A 23,041-nucleotide genomic window follows, 5' to 3' on the forward strand; every position below is an offset into this window, starting at 1 on the left:
CAGTCTAGTTTTGGTCTCGTCCACTGACTGAGGAGCAGAGCTGTGTGGTGTCAGGTCTCTCGCTCAATGATGAGGTTTCAAGTGAGCCTTTGAGATGTTATGGAGTCTGTAATATATTCTGCGATATATAACTCTTTCGTTTCGCCTTTATTACAACAACATTCCAACTTTTAGTCTACAAGATCGACCGGTACGTGTAAACAACCCTTATTTTTTGTTTGTATATGCAAGCTTTTGTTAGTTTTTTTCATGCAGCGTTGAAAATGTTGAAAGTTTTGTGAGGACACTCCTTCCTCAGGACCCGGGACCAAATCTACAGCTGACAAATTGGGAGACATATCAGCTCTGTCATTTTCTGAGGTAAGTTGATGTCTGTTTTAAGACTCTAATATTTATCTCTCTCTTTTTCAACACCATATGCCGCTGTTTGTAACCCATCATTTGCCTGATAGCGGTCCATGAGAGTCAATAAAAGGCTACACAGCTCTTTATGTCTAAATAATGTTTAGGATAAATACTAGTTTCATGTCTCATTTTAACAGTCTGCGATGTTTTTTTGCAATGACACGTGAGGTTATTTTTGTAGTTCTAGGTTGGAGAATTAATTTCTTTTTTAAATTAATTTCTTTTTTAGTTCATGAATCCATAATCAATGAATGTAAGTTAGGCAGGGGCTGTTTTTAATGCTCAGGAAAACTGGCTTTATGATGTTAAATGACTCTATTTAATCCTTCGCATCAATCTGATACACTAAATCACTTGATTTCCTTGAATATCCACATATTACTACATAGATTATATATATATGAGTGTATAATTATAGTTACACTGCTTGTGATGGTGTGAAAACAATAGGTTATTCTTCCAGTTCACTTGCCATTTGTATTCTTAATTTCCCCTGTATTATGATCACCTTGTGGGTCACAGCATGATATTCACAGCAGGAGCAGGAGGTCGATTTCCCATTTTCCAATCAAGTCTCTCCATGATGCCTTGCAGTCATTTCAGAGGCTTACCTGCCAGCCTGCCGTCAATGTCAGAACGATCTGGAACCGCTGTCAACATTTCCATTTCCATCTCTAGTTCTAGTCTAAATCTGGTAAATACCAGCGAAATGTGTAAAATTGTTTTGGGGAGATTCATCCTGAATGAGAAATGTATTGGATGACCTCTCGACATCATTACATTTAGCGACAAGCTATTTCAGGGAAAAATACCCTGAATTCTCAAAAGAGGGAACAAGCGGATTGTTTGTTGTCCTGTGATTTTATGGTCCACCAGAGCAGCAGAAAAACAGTGTTTTCTGTTCTACTGATCTTTTGACACCTGTCAGGGTGCATTTTGTTATGCCACATTGGGGAAAACAAGGTTTAATGAGCCACACACACACACACACACAGTTAATTGAGTTGATGTTTTATGCATGATGGGTCAAAGATGAATACTGTACAACTACATGCTGAATTGCACTGATGTGTACAAAGTGTGTCCCTCACTTTCCAGGTAACGTCTCTCTGGCTATTTGATCCGTGCACATGGCAACCTGGCTCATATTTTTGTTTGATTTGAATGGAGTGTAATGAAAGCTGTTATCTGGAAATAAATTCAGGGCAATAGTTGCACTGTATAGCTCTTCACACTGGTCTGTGAAAAAATACATGTCACGTGAGTGTGCAGAATCTGGTTGTGAGACACAACATTCCAGTTTGCCAGAGTGGCAGCCTTGTATTGGGGGCTACTCTAATGAGAGGAAGGAGGGTAACAAAGACAAGTTTGTGCAACCAAGGCTACTGGGAGTGAAACTGGAAACTAGGTCTTGTGTGGAAATCATAGAGGAATGTTTAGTCATTAGATGCAGTATAAGAGTCTCTGACTTACTGTGACAGAATGTTCCCTTTAGAGGCATGGCAGGCAAGGGTAACATATTTGATGAGAGGAAAGTGCATCAGGGGTCAGTGTAATAGAAACTGGCATTTCAGATAAACAGAGAAAATGTGTTAAACTAACAAATGCAGATGTATTCATCTGGACAGACAGTTTAAGTAAATGAAATAACATTGAAATACTCACAAGCTTGACTGAACTGTATATACGGCCTTGACCGTACACTGATGGACATTTCCAAACCTATTTTCACCCTTAACGTGATAGTTCACCCAAAAATGAAATAGCTGTCATGATTTCCCTCTCTCTCTCAGGGCGTTCCAAACCTGTATAACTTTCCTTCCTCTATGGAAAAAGTGTTCTGAAGAATGTACCAGCACTTTCTTTCCATGCTGTTCTAATGAATGGTAACTGGAGCTTTCAAGCTTTAAAAAGAAAACTGAAGCCTAAAAAAGTATCATAGAAAGTGGACAATATGACTAATGCTTTTTCTGAAGCCATCTAATAGCTTTGTGAGAAACAGCTTCAGTTTGCTGTAAGTGATGATATCATGTTGAAACAACGATGCCTGCTTTGAAAAAAATCATAAAAATAATAATCTATATGTGTATGTGTGTGTATGTGTGTATGTGTGTATGTATGTATGTATGTATATGTGTATATATATATATATATATATATATATATACATACATACATAAAATAGTATACAGATATATTATCATATTTATTTAGTTCTCACATTAAACTCAACTTGACTGCTTGTTTATTTTAAGAAAGACTGTCAATGAACGACAACTGAAAAGATTAGGTTTCAGTCTATTTGTGAGCAAATTATTCTTGCGAGTTGGATCTTTTCAATAAACCAGTTTTATTGGTTCATTAGACCAATGAGAATGAATCTGTTTGTTTGTACAGTTCTCAAGTTCTACGCAGTTGACTAGTTATCTTTGTTGAAACTATCAGTGAATAACGAGCGAAAGGTTTAAATGTCAGTGGATTCATGAACAAAATATTCTTTTGAGTTGGATTTTTTCATTGAATCTGTTTATTTGGTTCATTAAACTAATCTGAATGAACCAGTCTAATCCAGTTCTTAAGTACGGCTTAACTGACTGGTCCCTTTATGTTAAAATGAGATAACATTATTGTCTATTCCTCACAAAAAGCTTTCATAGGATTTCAGAAGATTTCCATATAAACTATTTTTATGATACTTTAAGGCTCCAGGCTCCTAATTTAATGAAAAATGACCAGTAAATGCTTAAATTTCTCTTTTTATGTTAAAATGCACAGGTTTAAAATGACTGACATGAAAATATTTGAATGATGTCAGAATGTAATTTTTTTTGCTGATCTATCCCTTTAAGAAATATGAGGTCATTCTTTGGGATATTGACAAAAGAAGCTATAATGGTTTTCCCAGTTTTCTTTAGGGCGGGTGAATGCCACTTGTATTGTTTATAGAAAGACGCCAGTTGTGAAAGCACCTGTAAAGCATTATGGTTTGTGACTTGAGTGGCAGAGGATGCTTCTGATCCATGAGGTACTGGAGCATAAAGTAATACACCATCTGCTCTCCACCCACAATTCATTTGAGGAGATGTGTCTCACACTTCACTGTTCTGAATCAATTTTTTTTTTTTTTTTTTTTGCAAGGGGCTTTTCATGCATTTGGAAAATTAGAGCTGTTCAACTCCTCACACCTCTCATCGTGTCTTTCAGTTTGGTTCCTCTTCACAGAGAATGCATATGTGGGCCTGATTCTCAGCTCTATCTATATATGTGCCTCCTGTGGGGACCCTACTTTTTAAATATTTTTTTCCATTTGACAGCAGCATGAGCTTACATTTTTTTTCCTTCAGATGGAAAGTTCTGGGTTTCTAGTGGCTTGGTGAGTGTCGAGGGAAAAGAGGGAGGGAGCAGCAAGCTACGCCCATGTTTATGTCTGTCTGCCTGCGTGCTGCCAGGCCAGTAGCTTCACCCATGTGACTCGAGCCATGGGAGGAGCCGGTCTTATGATGGCCCTGACAAACTAAGAAAACGGAGCAAAACCATGTCTAGAAAATCAAGTCTAAATGCCTAGACAATGTATTTATCTTAGAACTTACTGAGATAGTTCCTCCTTAAGAAAGTGTAGCTTTAATGGAAATAAATTGCAGAAAAAAAAATGTATATTTACGGTAGGTTTGAAAATGGAAGATTTTTAGGTCATAGTAACCCATGACGTTTTTATTTAGGAAAAAATGTGGATGCAGCACGAGATAGATGGCAGAAGGTATTTTCGTCACAGGAACACCAATTTATATTTGTAATGAGCCATGATCTCACTCGCCACCCTGCAGTCTTGAAACCAGGAGCTTGTGGGCTAAAGTAGGACATCCTGATTCGCTGGAAGGAAAGATGCTTGCATGAAGATAGATTTTTCCAAACAGAAATATCATAGTAATGGCCTTCAAAACTAGTGCTAAACTACTGATATTTTTAATAACTAAGTGCGGAATTCTTAAAAATCTACTCTTTGTGTTCATGATGGATATGGTTTTGAAAATATAAATTATAAAATGTAATCTAATGTAACCCTAGAGTAAAAAAGTTTAAATATAACATTTTTTGTTGTAATTTTATTTATTTATGAATGTCATTAGTTATACTTTTTCAGGGTTGGGCCACATGACATTTACAACCTGAACTATGACTTTGTTGTGCTGTGATATCATTTCCTGTTTTGTTTTATTATTTATTTTTCTGGATATTTCTCCATGTTGATTGAACCACATGGCTTTGTTAGTCATGACTTGGTAACATTATTTTTTTTAACTGTATTATATTAATAAGCAGTGAAGTGTTTTTTTTTAAAGATATTAAACAATTATCAAACTACCTAAAAAGCTTTTATTTTTAAGAATTTCTTGCCCTTAACTATGGACAGTGTCATCTTGACATTTGTTTTTTACTTTATGTCCCCACAAATATATCAAAATTTATTTTAATACAGAAATTTAAGATCGTAGAAGAAATGTATACAGTATAACAGATAAACTGAAGAATGGAGGAAGAGGCTGTAGCAAAAAGTGTGAGATTATGGAAACGAGTGCATATGGTCACGCAGCTTACATAACCTATCGTTAAATTTCCCATTGCTGCCACCTCACCGTTTATATGGTCGTTATATGATTTGTTTAAATAGAACGAGCAGGGACTCACACTCTGCCCCCTCTTAACGCCACGAGCACAGGCTCATGTACAGTAAGCCACACCAACCGTTCCAAATTACCCACACACATGCAAAAAAAAAGACATCTCTTCATCATCTCCCTGGTAACTCATGCCGACTACATTGTTGCTAAGGGGGTCTGGTGACAGTTATGCCCTCATATTAGCCTCCCTGAATGCTGCTCAGTGCCGTCCCCCCTTCACCCCACTCTGAAGGAGTCAATAAATTCTCACCTTAACAAGGTATTAAATGGTTTCCATGGATACCAGGATCCACTCCCTGGGTTTGGAAGTGTAACACGTTTTCCATTATTCCGAAACCTACATGCGGCAGAGGAAATGTGGATCTCTTTATTCTGGCTTTGTGTCGAAAGTACAAAAAAGGCTCATTTGGGGTTCCAAATAGCTAAGAAGTTTTTTTTTCTTTGTGTTTGTGCTGACAGGGAGCAGCAAGGATCTGGGAACCGTCTGTGAGAGAGTTTGGTCATGGGTAAACAGAACAGCAAGTTGCGACCCGAGGTCCTCAATGACCTGCGGGAGAACACGGAGTTCACGGACCACGAGCTGCAGGAGTGGTACCGTGGCTTCCTGAAGGACTGCCCGTCTGGCCATCTCACGGTAGAGGAATTCAAGAAGATCTACGCCAATTTCTTCCCCTATGGCGACGCTTCAAAGTTTGCGGAGCACGTCTTCCGCACCTTTGACACCAACGGCGATGCCACCATTGATTTCCGGGAGTTCATTATCGCCCTGAGCGTGACCTCACGCGGAGGCCTGGAGCAGAAGCTCCGCTGGGCCTTCAGCATGTATGATCTGGACGGCAACGGATATATCAGCCGAGCTGAAATGCTTGAAATCGTACAGGTGATGTACTTTTTAGTGCTTGTCTTCCTTTTGGTTTCATTTGCATTTCTGTATTTTACCCGGCGAGTCATTGTTTTCAGAGCAGCTTGTTCCACATCAATATTGGCTCAGTCTAATGTTTGGTGATACAGACCTCCTGAATAAACAGATCTCCTCAATCAAGTGTTCCACAGGCCATATGGTCTTGCCACAAATGGTGGCCAAACACAAAGGCTTTGTTCACTACTTCAAAGGGTCTGTTGACTCTCCATGTTAATAACATTGATGGCTCTTTTACACCTGCGACCAAACACGTTATAAAACAATATCTGAAAGTGACATTAAATGTGTCTGCCAGAGATACGAGCTGGTGATCATTTGCATTGATTACGCTGAAAGGAAGTGTTGACAGTGACAGCTGCGTTAATGGAACTTTTGACTGGCAGTCGTAGCATTATAAAGACAGTCTTATCAAACTTGTTGCTATTGAAAACCGAAGCCTTTGCATGTGACAGCAAACGACCATATGCTTTGACACACAGTTCCGTTAATCTTCACAGGCGATTTATAAAATGGTGTCATCTGTGATGAAGATGCCCGAGGACGAGTCGACACCAGAGAAGCGCACAGATAAGATATTCCGACAGATGGATACGGACAACGATGGTATGCCTCTCGAGACCCGTCTCCCACTCACTGTTCAGTTTGATATAGACTCTTAAGTTGAAGCACGCAAAATGTCTTAGAAACTGCACTTGAAAAAAAAGATATATTAATTATATAATATGTATGTATAGTTAAATATGTCAGAACTTTAAAAAACTTTGTATACCCAATTGCCTAATCATTTTTCATCGTCAAATGTAATGTTTTTATGTCTTATGTAACTGTGCTTTCCAAGTAAATTTTTCTTGTTTTAAAGATGTTGGAGAAACAAGAGAAATACTCATTTAGAAAATAATTTTTTCACAGTGTCCATGACAACCACTGACACACAAATAAAATGATATTTAGGATATATTTAAGTTCTCTTGGAAGTGGGTGAAATAAACTTTCTTTCTTTTTTTCTTCTTTTATTCAAATTTGTAGGCAGACTCTCTCTGGAAGAATTCATCAAAGGTGCCAAGAGTGACCCCTCTATTGTCAGACTACTGCAGTCTGACCAAAGCACCTCTCGACAGTTATGAATACAGATCTTGAAAGCAGCTGACAGGAAACCACTCACATGCACACGGAAAAGGCGAGATTTAATTAGAAAAGTAGTTGCGTTATTAATGATACACCTATATATTTTCTGCTTAAAAAAGTTCCTGTTAATGGGTGGTTACCTTTTTCATCACTATTCCAACCTGGTTTTGGAATTGGTATTGATGAGTTGTCATAATTACGGCGAATTGTCAGAGTTTTAAAGAACCCTTGAAATCAATTGGCAAAATTCAGGTATTTACAGATATTTATCTTTTAAAACTTATTATTTTGATTATTGGTTGCATTAATAATAATAATAATAAAGCATGAAACTAGCATGAATCTGTAAAAGTGTCAAGTGACTTCAAAGTGTCTTTAAGTGATGACCGAAAAAGAATGATATTTCCACTATTGTTTGCATTCCACTCAAAGCAGTAAATGATTAATCAGTAACATGTAAACATTTCTAGACTTCCTATTAGACAAAAAGATGAAGTTCTGCTTGTAAATATTCCATTTATTTTGCATTCATTCCAAAAATCACTCTCAGATATCTCCAGAGAACTATTTGCATGCTTTTGGCATGTTCTAAACATAGTATTTGTACTAGGTGTTCTTTGGTTGAAGGTTGTGCTATAGCTGCATTTGGAGCTGCCTACTGTCCTGCCAATGATGATCATTTTGAAACATCAGACTGTCTGTGTTCTACTTTATTTTAAAAGGAAGGTATTGCTTCTTTAACTGTGTAACACAACATGCCAACAGTTTGATGTCAGTAATTGTTTTTTTTAATTCTGAAGGAATGCGTTAAATTGATCAAAAGTGATAGTAAACATGCTTTCTCTGTTACGACTGATAGATTTTTATTTCGAATAAATGCTGTTCTTTTGAACCTTCTATACATCAGAGAATCCTGAGAATATCTCACAGTTTGAAAGATCATGCGACACTGAAGACTGGCGTAATGGCCACTGAAAATGAAGTCTTGCCATCACAGGTGATATATATCTTAAAATATATATGAAGGTAAAATAAAAAAAGTATTTTTTCACAATATTACTTATTTTATAGTAATTTTCATGAATAAATGCAGCTTGTGAGCGTAAGATGTTTTCAAACCAACTGAAAAGTCTTACTGAAACCAAACTTGTGAACAATAATGAATGCTCACTGTTGGGTTTTATTTCAATGTGTTTTGAGTTCAAATGTAGCATTTGGATTTAAAATCTAATATGCTAGATTAAGTTTGGATTTTTTTTCTCAGGTCTGAGAATGATTCAAATTTTAACGCGCATCGATGATCTGTTTTAAAGCGCAATTGAATCATGCATAATTATTTTTGTGCTCCGTTTTGGTTTCAATTCTAAATGAAACTTCAAGGTAACATAAGCAGACAGTTACACTTTTAACAACTGTTTCTGCCCTGAAGGTAAAAAACAGCAGCCATCAGCTTTTAGGCTGCTCATGAATATTTGAACGCTGTTGTCTATGTAGACATATGGAGCAGATAGAATGGCAGACAGGTTGTTAGTTTCTATCTGTCCTTTCACCGATCCAGTGTCAATATAAACAGTAGTCGCTCCATGGAATGTAACCGTAACACTTCATGTCAAGTATAGAATCTTCAAGCTCTTTCTGTTAAAGGAAACATTCTTTCACTTGGCTCTTAATTTGCTCTGTTGCATATGTGGTATGTCAGTACTACTTTTTCCTTTTTTTTCCTCTGTAAAATGACTGTTGAAGTGATATGCCAAAACTAATATTTGTACTGGATAAATACATAAATATATTAGATTTATGAGTCATTTCTAATTTTGTATAGTGTTAATTGTGTTGTAAGGAATGATAGTTGACAAAATAAAAAGTTATATTGCAGCTGGGAATGGGATGTCCAGCCATATTTTTGTGAAGCCAAAGCATCAGTGCAAATCTAAATGTTGCATCTGTAAGGTGTATGTGCATGAATTGTCAATAAACCACAGATTCATATGCAAACAGTGTTCATCTGCGTAACTTCCTAGATAAGCAGTTATAATAAAAAAAATAAAAGCTAGTAAATTATATTTGTTTTATTTTCATAACAAAAACCTTTTTTTTTTTTCAAAACAGTGCTGTGCAAGAAAAATCTACACTATGCCCACATTACACCTGGTCCAGCACATTAAACAACTGGGCAAACTGGGAAACAGTTTGGATGGCATTCTTTTCAGTAACACAATTTAAAAAAACAACCCCACCCCCCACAAAAAAAAAAAAAATCACATCAGAGGGAGAAAGGCTGAAAATGAAAACACCTTTAAGCATCTTGCAAGTCAAGGAGCTGCTGAAATGACAGAAAGGCTGATTTAAATAACCACTGGTTAATCTCATTACCAGAAAGACCAGTGCCAACTGATTAAATCTAGACAATGAAACCGATATTAGAAAGGGTTCTTTGATGCGTGACATCTGCTTACTGGAAACAAGAGTTTGATAATCAGAGTCACATTCTGCTTCATTAAGCTGATTGAAAACTCCAATCAGTCGCTTAATCAAAAAGTGAAGGAACCTGAGGCAGAGTGTAGCTCAATCGTGATGTACATACCGAAAAGCCTCATTTTTCAACCAACGTGTAGATGTTTTCTTTTAAAAAGCTGCACAACCATTTGCTTTATTTGTATCTTTTCCGGAGTCTTAAGGATGTTTGTGTCCCGACCATCCCCTCATCCATGGGAGAGAAGACATGGGCATCATTTGGTGTCTAGAGTAGTTTAGACCAGGCTCATAACTCATCCTTCTCCAGATCATCCAGATCCACATCGCTCAGGTCAATGTCATCCTCCATGGGCAACTGAGGAAAGGCCAAAAAAGTGGGGTTTGAGAACAACAACAAAAATTTTCTATGCACCCTAATACTGTTTCCTATACTCACCACTCCGTCTTTCCCATCCCAAGGTTCCACAGTGTTGATCTTAGGCAAAGCTCCGCCTCCCACTGTAGCAGTGGAACCACGGCCAACAGAAAGCTCCCTGAATAAATAAAGAGACCGATAGTTTAACTACAGACTGACAGTTAGAAGGGCCCTTTTAAACAACACCTTTTTTTTTTTTTTTTTATACAATTCACTGCATGATAACGGTCTCTGTGACATAACTGGTTTCCCAGAAACATCAACTCCAGCCTTCTGTTACCTTAGGAATTCATGGATGCCTGTTTCACTGAATGAGCCTTTGAGCAGAGCGAACTTCATCTTGCGAGCATTAATAGCTGCCATGGCAGGATAGCCAAATCCACCAATCCCAAGAGACGACTCCAGATCCATCTGTGCCCCTGCTTCAGTCCACAACCAACTGTAGAGAGAGAAAGAGAGGGAGGGAAGAGTGTGATGTGTGTGACTATATCCCACTCTCTATTCCCTAAAGTCTCGTATCTGGCACACAAGCAGTGACATGTATTGGTGTTATTTATGGGCGGACTGATCTCAACTTGTACTCAAACTGAAAACACTGACCCCCATGTCTTCTTCTTGTATTTGTCTGCCATCGTCCTCATCACCTCCAGGTAAGAGTTTCTTCCAGATGCACCTGCAAGCATAGAGAAAATACAGAGTTTGAGCTTCGCTTCCACAAATTAACAGTGTTGTTACGATTAACAAACTAAGATAGATAGATAGATGCATCATGTTACTAATACGTTTGTATCATACAGCGTATGCAATAACCTGAAGGGATCACTTTTAAATGACCACCCCATGAATTTATTATGGCTGGTACTGACATTATATACGATTTTGTGTAGTTAAAAAAAAAAAAAAAAAAAAAAAAAAAAAAAAAAACACCTTAAAATCAAAATCACTTTAAATGCAAAAAGTGAAATGCATTATACTGTAGTATTAACAATTTTGTGTCCTTTTTAAAAAAGAACTTTTAACATTAGAGGATAGAATAAATTAGTAAATAAGCATGCATAATTAATTAAATGCTGACCAATATATAAAATATTGGTAATATTAGACTAACCAGTACAGGTCCAGTATATTGTGCATCCTTAATGAATCAATTCGTTTAAGAGGATTATCAAACGTTTAGGTCAAAAAGTATTTTATAGTTGCCATCCAAACGCACCTGTGTCTAGAATGTGAGGCAGCACAGATATGATACACAGCTGATAGTCCTCGCAGGTTTTCTTCAAAACATCTTCATCCAAAATCTAAAGGAAATAAAATTCACATGAATATAAACTAATTTAAATATTTTTATGCAAGTTACAATAGCCGCATTTCCACTGTCGGGACAGTACTTCAAACGGGCCAGGCAGGGCTAATAACCTCGGACCTATAGCACAGAGGCCAAAATAAGGGCAGCGTTTCCACCGTTGGGCCAGAAGCTCCTCTGCGCTTCACTAAAAACCCGTTTTGGCCCAAGGTTTTCGTCGGGTCAAAAAACCTGGGCCATTGGACCCAATGAAGCACCAATGAGGCACGATCAAGCCCCAGAAGTGACAGTGGAAATGCGACTGGCCCTGGCACGCACTAGCACACCCGCTTTTGGCCCGACAGTGAAAACACAGCTATTGCCTTTTATGGTACAAAATAAACTAACTACTAACAATATAAAACACTAGTTAAAATATTCTTATATCCTATTGAAAATAGAAGAGAAAACTCACCTCTTGAAGCTCTGGAGGAGGGATGTTGTCAGAGTAAAGGTCCATGGCACGAGCAACAATGTCAGATCGGGTACGTCCCCCCTGAAAGTCCTCAGGCTCCTCTCCTTTACGAAAGATCTTGATGGTAGGGAATCCTCGAATCTAACAATAAAACCAGCAGAAATGACAGCAAGTCCAGATGGGATATCACTGGGATATAAAATGAAACTACAGACAATATAGGAATTGTTTCTATTCAAAGACATCAAGTAAGTGATGTACATCAGACATACCCCATAGCGGCTTGCCAAGCCTTGGTGAACAGTAGCATCCACAGCACCCAGTTTCACTTTACCCTTTGTCTGCTCTTTGACTTCTGTGGCAGCTGCTGTCCATTCCGGCTCAAGACTGGAAACATTAAAGAAAGTCAACAGGGGAAAGCACAGCTGGCAGAGGAATTTTAATTGTCTTTGAATCCATGTAAATAATTGAAGTGCTTAATGCATGCTTGGTACTATTTCAGTGGAATGACAGAGAGACAGATCTGATGATGTATACAAGAAACATACTTTTTGCAGTGTCCACACCAGGGGGCAAAGAACTCCACCATCCAGACATCATCACTGTCCAGCACGGTACGGTCAAAGTTATCATCGGTCAGCTCCACCACATCCTTCTTATTGCCGGCACCGCCTCCACCCTGATCACAACGGAACCCAAAGAGTCAATTAAAATGCAAAAGTTACAACATGGCAACAAATTCATCACGTGGGCTTCCATACCTGTTTGCCATAGTCGGAGCCTCCAGTCTTTCCACCGAGTCGGTCTTTGACCAGCGAGCGGACAGCATTCAGAGCTGCATCTACAATGGCCTGACCAGTACGTCCACCTAACAGAGAGAGAGATAAACTCTACTTAGGAGGAGCAACAGACTTTCACATCACCATAAAAGGTTTTCTTTGAGTGCATGCCGAGAGGTTTTATGAGATGCAGTACTGAACCTTGGTAGTCCTCTGGTTTGTGTTTGTTGGCTCCGAAGATCTTGATAGTTGGGAAGCCGCGGACTCCATACTGGCCTCCCAGGGAGTTGTGCTGGTCTGCGTCCACAGCGCCCACCTTCACAATGCCCTGTATCACAACACAAATGGCAAAAACAATGAATAATAATAATCATAATAATAAAAAAGGTTTAATCTTAATTTTTTTTAACTTTTAGGTTCATCCAATTAACTGCAATGGAGCAGATCACATAATATACATTTAGAACAATAAATGAGGACACATATTTCATTGAACAAGCATGGTTCCTTAACACCACATAGTACTTTTAATCCATTAAAATAAATAATCCTAATAATTAACAAGCAATTAAAAATACATTTTGAAACAAATCTCAATGCCCAATCAGGCTGCATTTATTTGATCAAAGTAACAGGAAAAATGGTAACATTGTGAAAAATTATAACAATTAAATACATTTATAACAATTTACTTTTTATTTGAATATATTTAAAAACAATTTTCTTCCGTGAATTTTCAGCAGCCATTACTCCAGGCTTCAATGTCACATAATGTTACATAAGGTAATATTTCTGTGGAAACTGATGCATTTATTTTTTGTGATGCAATGAAAAGAAAATGCATTAATTTTAAATTGAAATATTTAGTAACAATGTATTTAGTGCCACTTTTGATCAATTTCATGCATCCTTGCAGAATAAAATAATTTATTCAATGATTCTTAAATTCTGAATCGACCTTTAAAGCTGTGGCTGCTTTCTTCCATTCAGGAGCCAAACTCTTGCAGTGACCACACCTTAAAAAACAAACAAACAATAATATGTCAGATATTGAGCATTAACATCTAAACTCTATCATGAAACGTAAAATCACACAGATCTTATAATGATGCTCACAACTGTATTATGCATAATCATATGCAAACTAAAACTAATGACATGAAAATCATGATGCAAATAAAGTGCCTAAAATACCAGAGAAGAAAAACTAAACTATGCTTTCAGCAAACACTACACGGTGTATATACTGTTTAGAAAGCAACAGATTGGGCTGATTCATCACCAGATTTTCAGACAGTAACCTGATCTGTAATTACTGATCTAGAGATATCTACAAGTGACACATATCCGGGTTACACCACACTCTTTCAACTTACCAAGGGGCATAAAACTCGACCAGCCAGAGACTGTCACTCTGTAGGACTTCCCTGTTAAAGTTGGAGGGGTTGAGCTCAACCACATCATCACTGGCAGAGTAGAGACCGTGGACAGAGAGCACAGTCAGAGAACACGCCAACACACCTGAGAACATAAAGGAGCATCAGGTGTTTTCATCAGCTTTATTAAAAAACAACAACAACAACAACATTTTAGCATATTTCTGAAGAAAACAAAACAAGGACCAAAGCATGAAACACTGAATATATAGTTCATATCAAACAGGACTTTCTACTTCCAGACTCTAAGCACATACTAGGGATGACTGCAGAATCTCAATATGAACACAGAATTCGTCTCATGCAATATGGAGATGAATTTGCTGTAATGTATAGGCCCAACAACCATTACACACTCTGCATGTTTAACTACACTTATCAGCATTTCAAGTGGATCAAAACCATTCTTCAAAAATGTCCTAAAACCAAAATGTGTTTTTTTTAGGACAAGCTTAATGAACCTTTTTGATCCAGTTCAAATGTTGACTACTATAAACTATATGCAACATTTATGCATTCTATATAAACCGAGGTTTTCTAAAACATTTTTTCAGTTAGTTTTACAGTATGTTTTGGTTTTGTCTTTTAATAAACAATAACCTGTAACGTTAACGTTGTGCTTCACGCTGCAATTCTACATGTTAACTAAAGTAAGGCTTTCCACACCTCACTCGCATTTATGTCGATAAAACACCACTCTACAGCGGAGTTCATGCTTTTTTTGTCATTATAACTCACCCAAGAACGCTCGCATGGTTGTTCTTTGTGCCTAGTCAATATCTTGTTCAGTTCTTCAGGCTGTACAGTGCTGCGTGCGCCGTGGGATTTCTGCACTCACTCAGCGCATCACACGGCCGGTCTCCAACCAGCAGCGTATCAACACAACACAGTCGCACCGTGGCCCGCACTGATTGGCCCGCTTCCACCCGGAGACGAGCTCAGCCAATAGGAGGTCGACGGGTAGTTCTGCGCCTTGGTGAACTACGGTGGCTGGGAGGTACTAAAATTGTTTTATAAAAGGGATCTGCTGGAGGCACTTTAATGTTCAGGGTAGTTTTATTAAAACTAGTAAATTTCAGTGTTTTATTGAATACTGAAAAATCCATATCTGAAGTCTCTTTTTGTGCGACATGTTCAGTCAAGCTGTAGTTTTGTAAAATTACACGCAAATAGCATGAAAATAGCTATCATATTACTATTTGTGTTAAAGCTACATAAATTGTCAACTATGAAATTTACTTTAGCAACACATGACAATGAGGTCGAGCATTTAAATCCATTAAAATGTTTTAAATATAATTTCCATCGGTTTTTGCACAGAATATTGTCACAGTACTGTGCCAAGGTTGAAATGTGGTGGATGTTCATGGCTTTCAGAAATAAATGACTAAAATGACAGAATTTTCCTGTGATGCATGTATAGACACATCTGTAATTAGACAAAATAGTTAAACCAATAACCAATAAACCAATGGCAAAAGCGCTCAAAAAAACACACACAAAAAAAACACATCCATCCCATTAAAAGCCTTTGACGGGTAAGAGTCTCTTGTCAAGTGCCAAACACCAACATTTAATAATATTCTTAACAGACAGATGATCTAATATTTACCTTAAATAAGCAATAAATTGCATTTAATCAGCTATGCTTATAAGTGATGGCATCCATTTCAATAACCTGCTTTGTGCTGGCACCAGGAAATTATCCAGAGATGTTGAAGATCTTCTGAATGAAAGCTGAAGGTAGTGAAAAGAACAGGAGGCCCAAAAAGATCAGTCCGGTTATGCTGAGCAGAGTCACCACTGTTGCCAATTTATACTGCCGCCAACACATTATGCAGGTCACCCGTATGGGACTCAACAACCAAGACAGGCTGGTAGTCGGACGACTGTGTGAAAGAGAACAGAGTTATACTGTAAACTCTCTCTCACACACACATGCATACCCACAGTATGGAAACAAACATGTTCAGTGTTTTATTTCAATGAGTTCATTTTATTAAGTCCTCATACTGACAAAAATAAATAAATCAATCCATATTGCACACTTGTAAACAATAATTAAAATACACTCTTTTTATATAAACAAGCCAAAATCAGTGCAAACAGGTCCATGGTCAAATTTGCCATTCTTTAAATATAGCAACATTAAATAGCAAGCAAACAAGTACATAACATGTAAATGTACACCGCAAGCAAAAACATCAAGAGGAAATATAAGAAATAGCATTCTATTGTGTTGTTAAAGCTTGAAATGGCAAATGAACCATCATTTATAACCTACTAGTGTGTGTGTTTCTCTAAAGGATAAACTACATTATGTTACTGGAGTGCAGAAGATTTGTGTCATGGACTGAAAGTGCAAACATCAAGGCAAAGTGTAATCAAATTACGTACTGTATATATGAGGCCTGCAACCCTATCATAATATTTTTCAGATTGTAGCTACTGATGAATAAGTCATCTTACTTTAGACAACCTTGCATGCTTATTGTGCTTCTAGCAGCGAAATATACACATGTAGACAATAACAACAAAATCCAATCCAACAATGTGAAGCAAAATGCATTTATATCAACATTTGAACGAATACCAGAATTCAATTCAGTTTACTCAATTTCGTACCAAAAATAGACACTTCCCTGCTTTCCTTTTCTCCCTATTACCAGTTATTCTTGAAACGCTCAAATAGATAAGTTAATTGATCTTTTTGGGGGTTAGACATGCAAACTGATACTGAAAAAGTCAAGATATTTGATACGTTATGCTTAGAGTGCAACTATGAGGGACGGTAAACTCATAAATTGTTGTTTAAAAATAAAAGAAGTGCTGCAAATTGTAACCAAATATTAGACAAGGGCAAGGTCAAATCAGAATGTCTCAAATGAACCTTTTTGACCCCTCTTTAGGCCCCGAGCAGCTTCTTGACCAGATAGCCTGGCATGCTGTAGAGAAACAGGCCCACCATGATCAGCAGCAGCAGAGCCAAGACGATCTTGATGATGAGCCATTTGTAGCGGTTGCATATCAGGTAGCGGATGGCCTTCAGCGGACTCAAAAACCACAGGAAGGTGGTGTCAGGACGGCTGTGATTGAGGTGATGAAGGGGTTGCAGGAAAGAGGTGGTGAGTTGAAAAGTGAAACCGTGGATAATGGAGGAAGAGAGATAATACAAATGTTAGTGGTTAGTATGATGACTGCAAAGTTGTAAAATCTTTCAAAGGAATATTTTCAAATTAAAGGGATAGTTCACTCAACGTGAAAATGTATTAGTCTTTTCAAACCTGTATGACTTTATTTCTTCTGCTGAACACAGAAGAATATATTTTGGAGAATGCTTTTTGGCAAAGCAATTCAAATAAATGCGGTCAAAACAACCTTCCTATTAACCTCCGTTGCACTTTTTTATTGCATTTCGAAGAGGAAAGAAAATGTCATACAAGTTTGAAACAACATGAGGGTGAGTAAATAAATGATGACAAAATCCCACAGAGCTGGTAAAAATGTTCGTCTAGGACTACAGCGTAAATCCATTATACTGTAAATTTGAAGTGGATTGAGCTCAGAGCAGTACAATGACACATAAGGCAACAAAGGTAAGTTCAGAAAGCACAGTAGCAGACAATAGACTATACATTTCATAAAATTCATAAAATCTTTGCCCATACAGACAACCAGTGGCAAATGACAACCACAAAGTATAACAACACAAAGATATGCCTTAAGAAAGAGATGAGATGATAGAGGAATGACAAAATGGAAAACACTTCATCACCCACAATCCCTTTGGTCCAAGCTGTAGGCCTTTGAATACGGTATGGGTAACAAAAAGACAGAAATACACTGTGAATGGCTCACAGAGAGACAGAAAGCAGAGAAAACAGAGGCAGTGAGAGTGGGCTACCAGTGGTCTTCCCATCTCTCCTCATGCCCCTAGGAGTTTCTTGACCAAGTATCCAGGAATAGAGTAGAGGAAGAGCCCAACGAGGAGGAGGAGGAGCAGCAGGGCCAGAGCCTTCAGGATCAGCCAGCGGTAGTTGTGCCAAATGAAGTATCGTATGGACCTCAGAGGGTTCATGAACCACATTAGACTGGTGTCTGGACGACTTTTTCCAAAACAGGAATGGGGGTTGGAATGAAGGAAATGAACGGGACAGGGTAGGCGGAGGAAAGTCCAGTCAAAGAAGGAAGGAAGGATGTGAAAAAGGAGAATGGGAGTATTAGAAAGGGAAGAGGGGCATTCTTCAGTGGAGAGAACACTTCTGATTAAGCCCTCTTCATGTGTCAGTGTTTGTGCCATACCTGTAATTATCTACAGTATTTATATGAGACTCTTTTATGTCTTCTTTCTATAGCTGTACAATTAGCACATCTTCATCAGTTAGACTGTATGCCCGAAATACTCCACTGTGTGCTGGCTACTAAAGAAGCCTGTTTCTGCCTCAGAGTAAAAAGAAAAGGGTCATTGTGAATTTATTTATTATAGCAACTTCATATCTCAAAATGTTACTAAATAAACATTGTCATTTTATACACTGCCATGGAGTCACTAAACCCTTTTCAAGAAATTGATATTTTAATCTTGGGAGGATTAATTAAATTAATAAAAAGGGACAGTAAAGACAAAATATTTCTGATTCAAAGAACTGCTATAGTTTAGAGCTTTTATTCAAACAATACTAAAAATGTATCATAGATTCCACAAAAGCCTCAACATTGAAAATAAGAAATGTTTATTGGGCACCAAATCAGCATATAAGAATGATTTCTAAAGGATCATGTGACACTGAAGACTGGAGTAATGGCTGCTGGAAATTCTGCTTTGAATCGCAGGAATAAATTATATTTTAAAATATTTTAAAATAGAAAAATTTTAATATTATTTCACAACATTTACTGTTTTTACTGTATTTTGGATTAAATAAACATTACCTCGGTGAGAAAAAGAGGCTTCTTTCAAAACCATAAAAAAAAAAACGTACTGACCCTAAACAATTAAATGGTAGTGTACCATGCACCTTTATTACTTACATTTTTCTTATTTAAAACTTAAATCTAAACCCAAGTATCTTTTTATTTTTTACTCTTAAGTCAGAAACAGGCTTTCACAGGTATATGAAATATGATATATTGCATATTTATTCATACACTAAAGCTACTGTTTACAAATGTTTATGTTCATGAGCGGCTTTATGTCTTACTTTGGTTTCTCAAGTGGTTCAGGTTCATTCCGCCCAAGGCCGACTGGATTTTTCTCTGCCTCCTCCGCTGTCAACAGATGGAGCTCTGCCTCCACTTTCCCCTGCAAGCACCACATGGTTAGAATATTAATGAGGTAATCTTATGCAATCACTTCAATACACCACATGCTGGCAAATTATCAAGCAAATGTAAAATAACATTTGGGTAATATCTGGTAATGAAATGGCTCTTTAAATATTTTCCATTTATTTTATTCATTATATTTACTCACTGTGAGCTCAAATTCATCATTCTCATCCCGGGCCACAAATGGCCACCAGCCCTTCACTCTTTTCTGTTTGAAGATGGAGATGGTTGGCAGCTCATGCTCTTTGAGAACCATGTTGAGAGAGCACTGCTTAGCTGTTTTTGCCCCACGGGGAAACTTATTCAAGTCCAGCTCAATCGCACCTGCAAAAATACACACAGATAGCATCCAAAATGATTTATATTGGAATTAAACACTTTAAACTGAGCATTAATTACAAAAATGTGTTTCTTCTTCAAAAAGCCAAAATTATCTCGAGTACATGACTTGCATACAGTAAGTCTTTCTAAAAATGTGAATATACCCAGGAAGTCATCTGCGGAGAAATGGTCAGCATCCCATACTTGAAGGGTGAGTCGAGCAGGAATCTTGTACTCGGTCTCATCCCAGGAAAACATGGATTCCTTCTTAGAGATGACTATCTTCTCCTCAGCCATGAGATAGTCAAAAGGGAAAACAAAGCGCCAGTTGAAGTTTCCTTCCCCAGTTAGAGAGTGATAATGCACGTCTGTGTCCTGTTTGTCCTCCTGCTGTCCTTTTAGCCAACTGAGCAGGGAGAGGATTTGCAATTGTTAAAAGCAACACGATTTTAATATTCATACCAAAAATATACAAGCATCAATGATTTCTTGTGAGAGTCGCATGACAAAACATGCACAAATGTTCTGAACAAAGAGTGCATTTATATACTTGTATAATGTGTGAAATGTACAGTATATATAAAAATGGTGAATAATCAACATGCATAAAATAGTATTTATACACATCTACTTCAATGCTGCATCAAAAAATAAATAAATAAAAATAATCAAAATTCTACCCCATGGTCATTGCAGTTAAAGTAGGTATTATTAAACATTTTAACAAGGTCCCAAATTATTATATATGTATAATGGTTAATTCATGACTTATGTTATGTCCTTGATATTTTTTGATAACATTATCTGAAAGAGTGCATATAAATTACAGGTGAATTTTCTGGGAATAGAAAATAAAAAGGAATGTCTGACCTGACATCTAGTCAATTTTCTGCACTTAAAGGACTAGTTCACCCAAAAACATTTTTTGCTGAAAATATATAGACCCACAGGTCTTCCAAGATATAGGTGAATTTGTTTCCACATCAGAACAGATTTTGAGAAATGTTGCATTTTATATGTTTCTTAAAAAATGTAGTAGAGCTGTGTGGATTACTTGTGAATTAATAAGGTGTTTTTTATTAGCTGTATGGATTCTCATTCTGACGGCACCCGTTTACTGCAGAGGATCCATTAGAGATCAAGTGAAACAAAGTGACATTTCTCAAAAATCTGTTCTGACGGAGAAAATAAATCTTGAATCACTTGATGGTAGTACATTTTAAGCAAATTTTAATATATTTGTGAACTATTTATTTAAGTTGTGAGGCATCGATTTGAATAGCCTGTCCCAACAGAATTACATCAGAGCTACAGTATATGCATTTATTTGAACTATTAAGTAGCCAACTGTGTGGATCCAATACATGCATAATTGTGTGTGAAACTTTTCAAAATAGACAGATTAAGTTCTCGAGACAGATCCTTAAGCTACATGTTGGTATACAAATGTTGCATGCCAGATTATAAAATTAGATTTTGGCATGCAAACAGACATATCTTATGCTTTCATGCAGTATTTGATGACGACATCTCAGTCCCCAAGACAAAACTAAACAAAAATGGCTCTATAAACCAAGACCATACCAATGAATTATTATATATTTATGAGGAATTAAACTTTAAAGCCAATTAAATTCATTTCAAAATAATGTTATACAAATAATTTTGAGGTGATACCTAGAAAGCAGCATCATTTTGAATGATATGGTCCAGTTTAACTTGAATCTGTATGGAGGGTGGTGTTTTTTGTTATTAGTTGTGAATGGAAGGGGCAGGTGCAGATTTCTGAAGTCGGTTAGCAGAGCATTCAAGCCATGCGATCGAATCGTCTTTACCCCCTGACATAGATGTCAGACATCTTCTCTCCTGTCATGAAAGCATCGTCCTCTAGAACTACGTCATCAGTGTTCCAAATAATAACACGAAGCTCAAAGCTAGATAACAGCACAGCAATGACATGGGGGCAGGGAGGAGGGATAGACAAAATAACACCAAACGCAACAACACAGACGAACAACAAAAGGAAACAGAAACAAACAAAACAAAGGTATCCGATTAAACCACACACTTTTCACACACCTGCCCATACCTACCCCCTCACAAAAATGTCACTGGACTTTTCCCCTGTGAAGTAATCATCGTCTTCCAGAATTACCTCGTCAGTATTCCATATTATCACCCTGAGCTCATATCTGAAAAAAATGGGATCATCATCTCACATCATAAAAAGTCTAAACTACAGTAACTTGTTAGATTTAAAAGAAAAAAGTATTTTTATTAAATTGACCAAAATTATTTGATCAGATTAGGTAAAAACTGCAGTCAGCATGATCCTTTTTACTTTCTTAATGTAGGTTCCTGTTCTTGTAATTGATTCAATTTTGTCTTTGTAATCTTTGATCAAAACGCAATAGTCTGCTCTTCCCCTGAAATGACTTTACCTTTTTAGAGTTTAGTAAGCGCACAGGGTTGTATAGTGATATTGAATATGCAAATAGCTTCTTATATTTAAGTCAATAAGGTGCAACTACACATTTTGACTCTTTGCAGCAAATATGTATCCCAGACTAAAGGAGGACAGTTTCACAGTACAGGCCTCATTAAAAATTGGCAGCTTCTTCACAGTAGATGGTTAACATGATAAAATAAGGGCAGATGAGAGGCGTGAAGCTGGCAGAGCAAGTATGAGAGCAAAAAGAACAAGGAGGATGTGTTTTTTCTACAGCTTTTGGTGTCATCTCTTTAGCTGAATCACAGTAGCATCACTGTAGTTACTGTAAACGCAGTTAAAAATCATTATAGTAAACAATTATACAAATTAAGTGAGATAAAAAGACATTCTGTAGTTTGGCAATTCACCATTCACAGCCAGTTCTTCATCCAAAGCTTTTAAGTCATCCAAAGATTATTAATTGCACAAGCAGTCCCGAAAACAAAGCAATCTGTTCCTTGCTTAAGGGTGTAATGATCCAAGAGTGAGTATGTGATCTCAGCAAGACTGATTATTAAAGCTTGCTATTTTTTGTCCAATCCTCTTCAAGGCTACACTCACTGATGCACATATCAAAAATGACACTTTGTTCAATGCACCAAGAAACTTTAAGGAAAAACATGTAAACATTAAGGCAACATTATCTACGTACAAATAAAACATTAATACCTTAACTGTGACAAATTAAGGAAAAGCAACAAAAGTCGAGACACTGAACAGAATCATCTACCTCTTTGGTTTGCGTGGTGATATGTCAATGGCTGGTCCTGGTGCTGGTACATCCATAGGAAACATGTCCACCCACATTTCAATCCTTCCCTTTGAGATTGTGAAAATTCAAGGAGCTTATAGTTAATTATTTTATTTTACAATGTTCTCATTTAACACACATAAATTCACTGCATCTG

At 37.2% G+C, this 23,041-nt stretch overlaps 3 protein-coding genes across 16 annotated transcripts in view; 1 reads left to right on the forward strand and 2 right to left on the reverse strand.

The window, feature by feature from the left end:
- Positions 1-9,126, forward strand: hpcal1 (hippocalcin-like 1). Of its 2 annotated transcripts, none has more exons than XM_052585640.1 (5): positions 1-190; positions 274-360; positions 5,544-5,964; positions 6,504-6,609; positions 7,033-9,126. In XM_052585640.1, exons 3-5 carry the CDS (start codon positions 5,587-5,589, stop codon positions 7,128-7,130), a joined length of 582 nt encoding a protein of 193 aa, XP_052441600.1. In that variant the 5' UTR covers positions 1-190; positions 274-360; positions 5,544-5,586; the 3' UTR covers positions 7,131-9,126. The 2 variants fall into 2 exon arrangements, with proteins under 2 accessions (XP_052441600.1, XP_052441599.1); XM_052585639.1 differs by having other exon boundaries at positions 299-360.
- Positions 9,127-9,185: 59 nt separating this feature from the next.
- pdia6 (protein disulfide isomerase family A, member 6) lies at positions 9,186-14,896 on the reverse strand. The gene is made up of 13 exons (XM_052585638.1): positions 14,732-14,896; positions 13,934-14,078; positions 13,516-13,573; positions 12,759-12,885; positions 12,540-12,646; positions 12,327-12,457; positions 12,051-12,165; positions 11,779-11,919; positions 11,235-11,319; positions 10,622-10,694; positions 10,302-10,460; positions 10,043-10,139; positions 9,186-9,961 (listed from the first exon to the last, which is right to left on the reverse strand). Exons 1-13 carry the CDS (start codon positions 14,745-14,747, stop codon positions 9,893-9,895), a joined length of 1,323 nt encoding a protein of 440 aa, XP_052441598.1. The 5' UTR covers positions 14,748-14,896; the 3' UTR covers positions 9,186-9,892.
- Positions 14,897-15,973: 1,077 nt separating this feature from the next.
- The window catches only part of otofa (otoferlin a), a 55,214-nt gene continuing 48,146 nt past the window's right edge, over positions 15,974-23,041 (reverse strand). For 6 of the 13 annotated variants that reach the window (XM_052585652.1, XM_052585648.1, XM_052585649.1 and 3 more), the window contains 6 exons: positions 22,864-22,952; positions 21,736-21,834; positions 19,807-20,048; positions 19,467-19,645; positions 19,195-19,295; positions 15,974-17,079 (listed from right to left, as the gene is read on the reverse strand). In XM_052585652.1, the coding sequence (XP_052441612.1) occupies positions 16,899-17,079; positions 19,195-19,295; positions 19,467-19,645; positions 19,807-20,048; positions 21,736-21,834; positions 22,864-22,952 (891 nt within the window). In that variant the 3' untranslated portion in view covers positions 15,974-16,898. Of the gene's footprint in view, positions 17,080-17,772; positions 17,798-17,897; positions 18,100-19,194; positions 19,296-19,466; positions 19,646-19,806; positions 20,049-21,477; positions 21,577-21,735; positions 21,835-22,863; positions 22,953-23,041 lie in introns of all 13 variants that reach the window. The other 7 variants (XM_052585650.1, XM_052585651.1, XM_052585643.1 and 4 more) reach the window with 4 other exon arrangements.

Source organism: Carassius gibelio, chromosome B20 (genome assembly GCF_023724105.1).
Source record: "Carassius gibelio isolate Cgi1373 ecotype wild population from Czech Republic chromosome B20, carGib1.2-hapl.c, whole genome shotgun sequence".
Lineage (NCBI taxonomy): Eukaryota > Metazoa > Chordata > Actinopteri > Cypriniformes > Cyprinidae > Carassius > Carassius gibelio.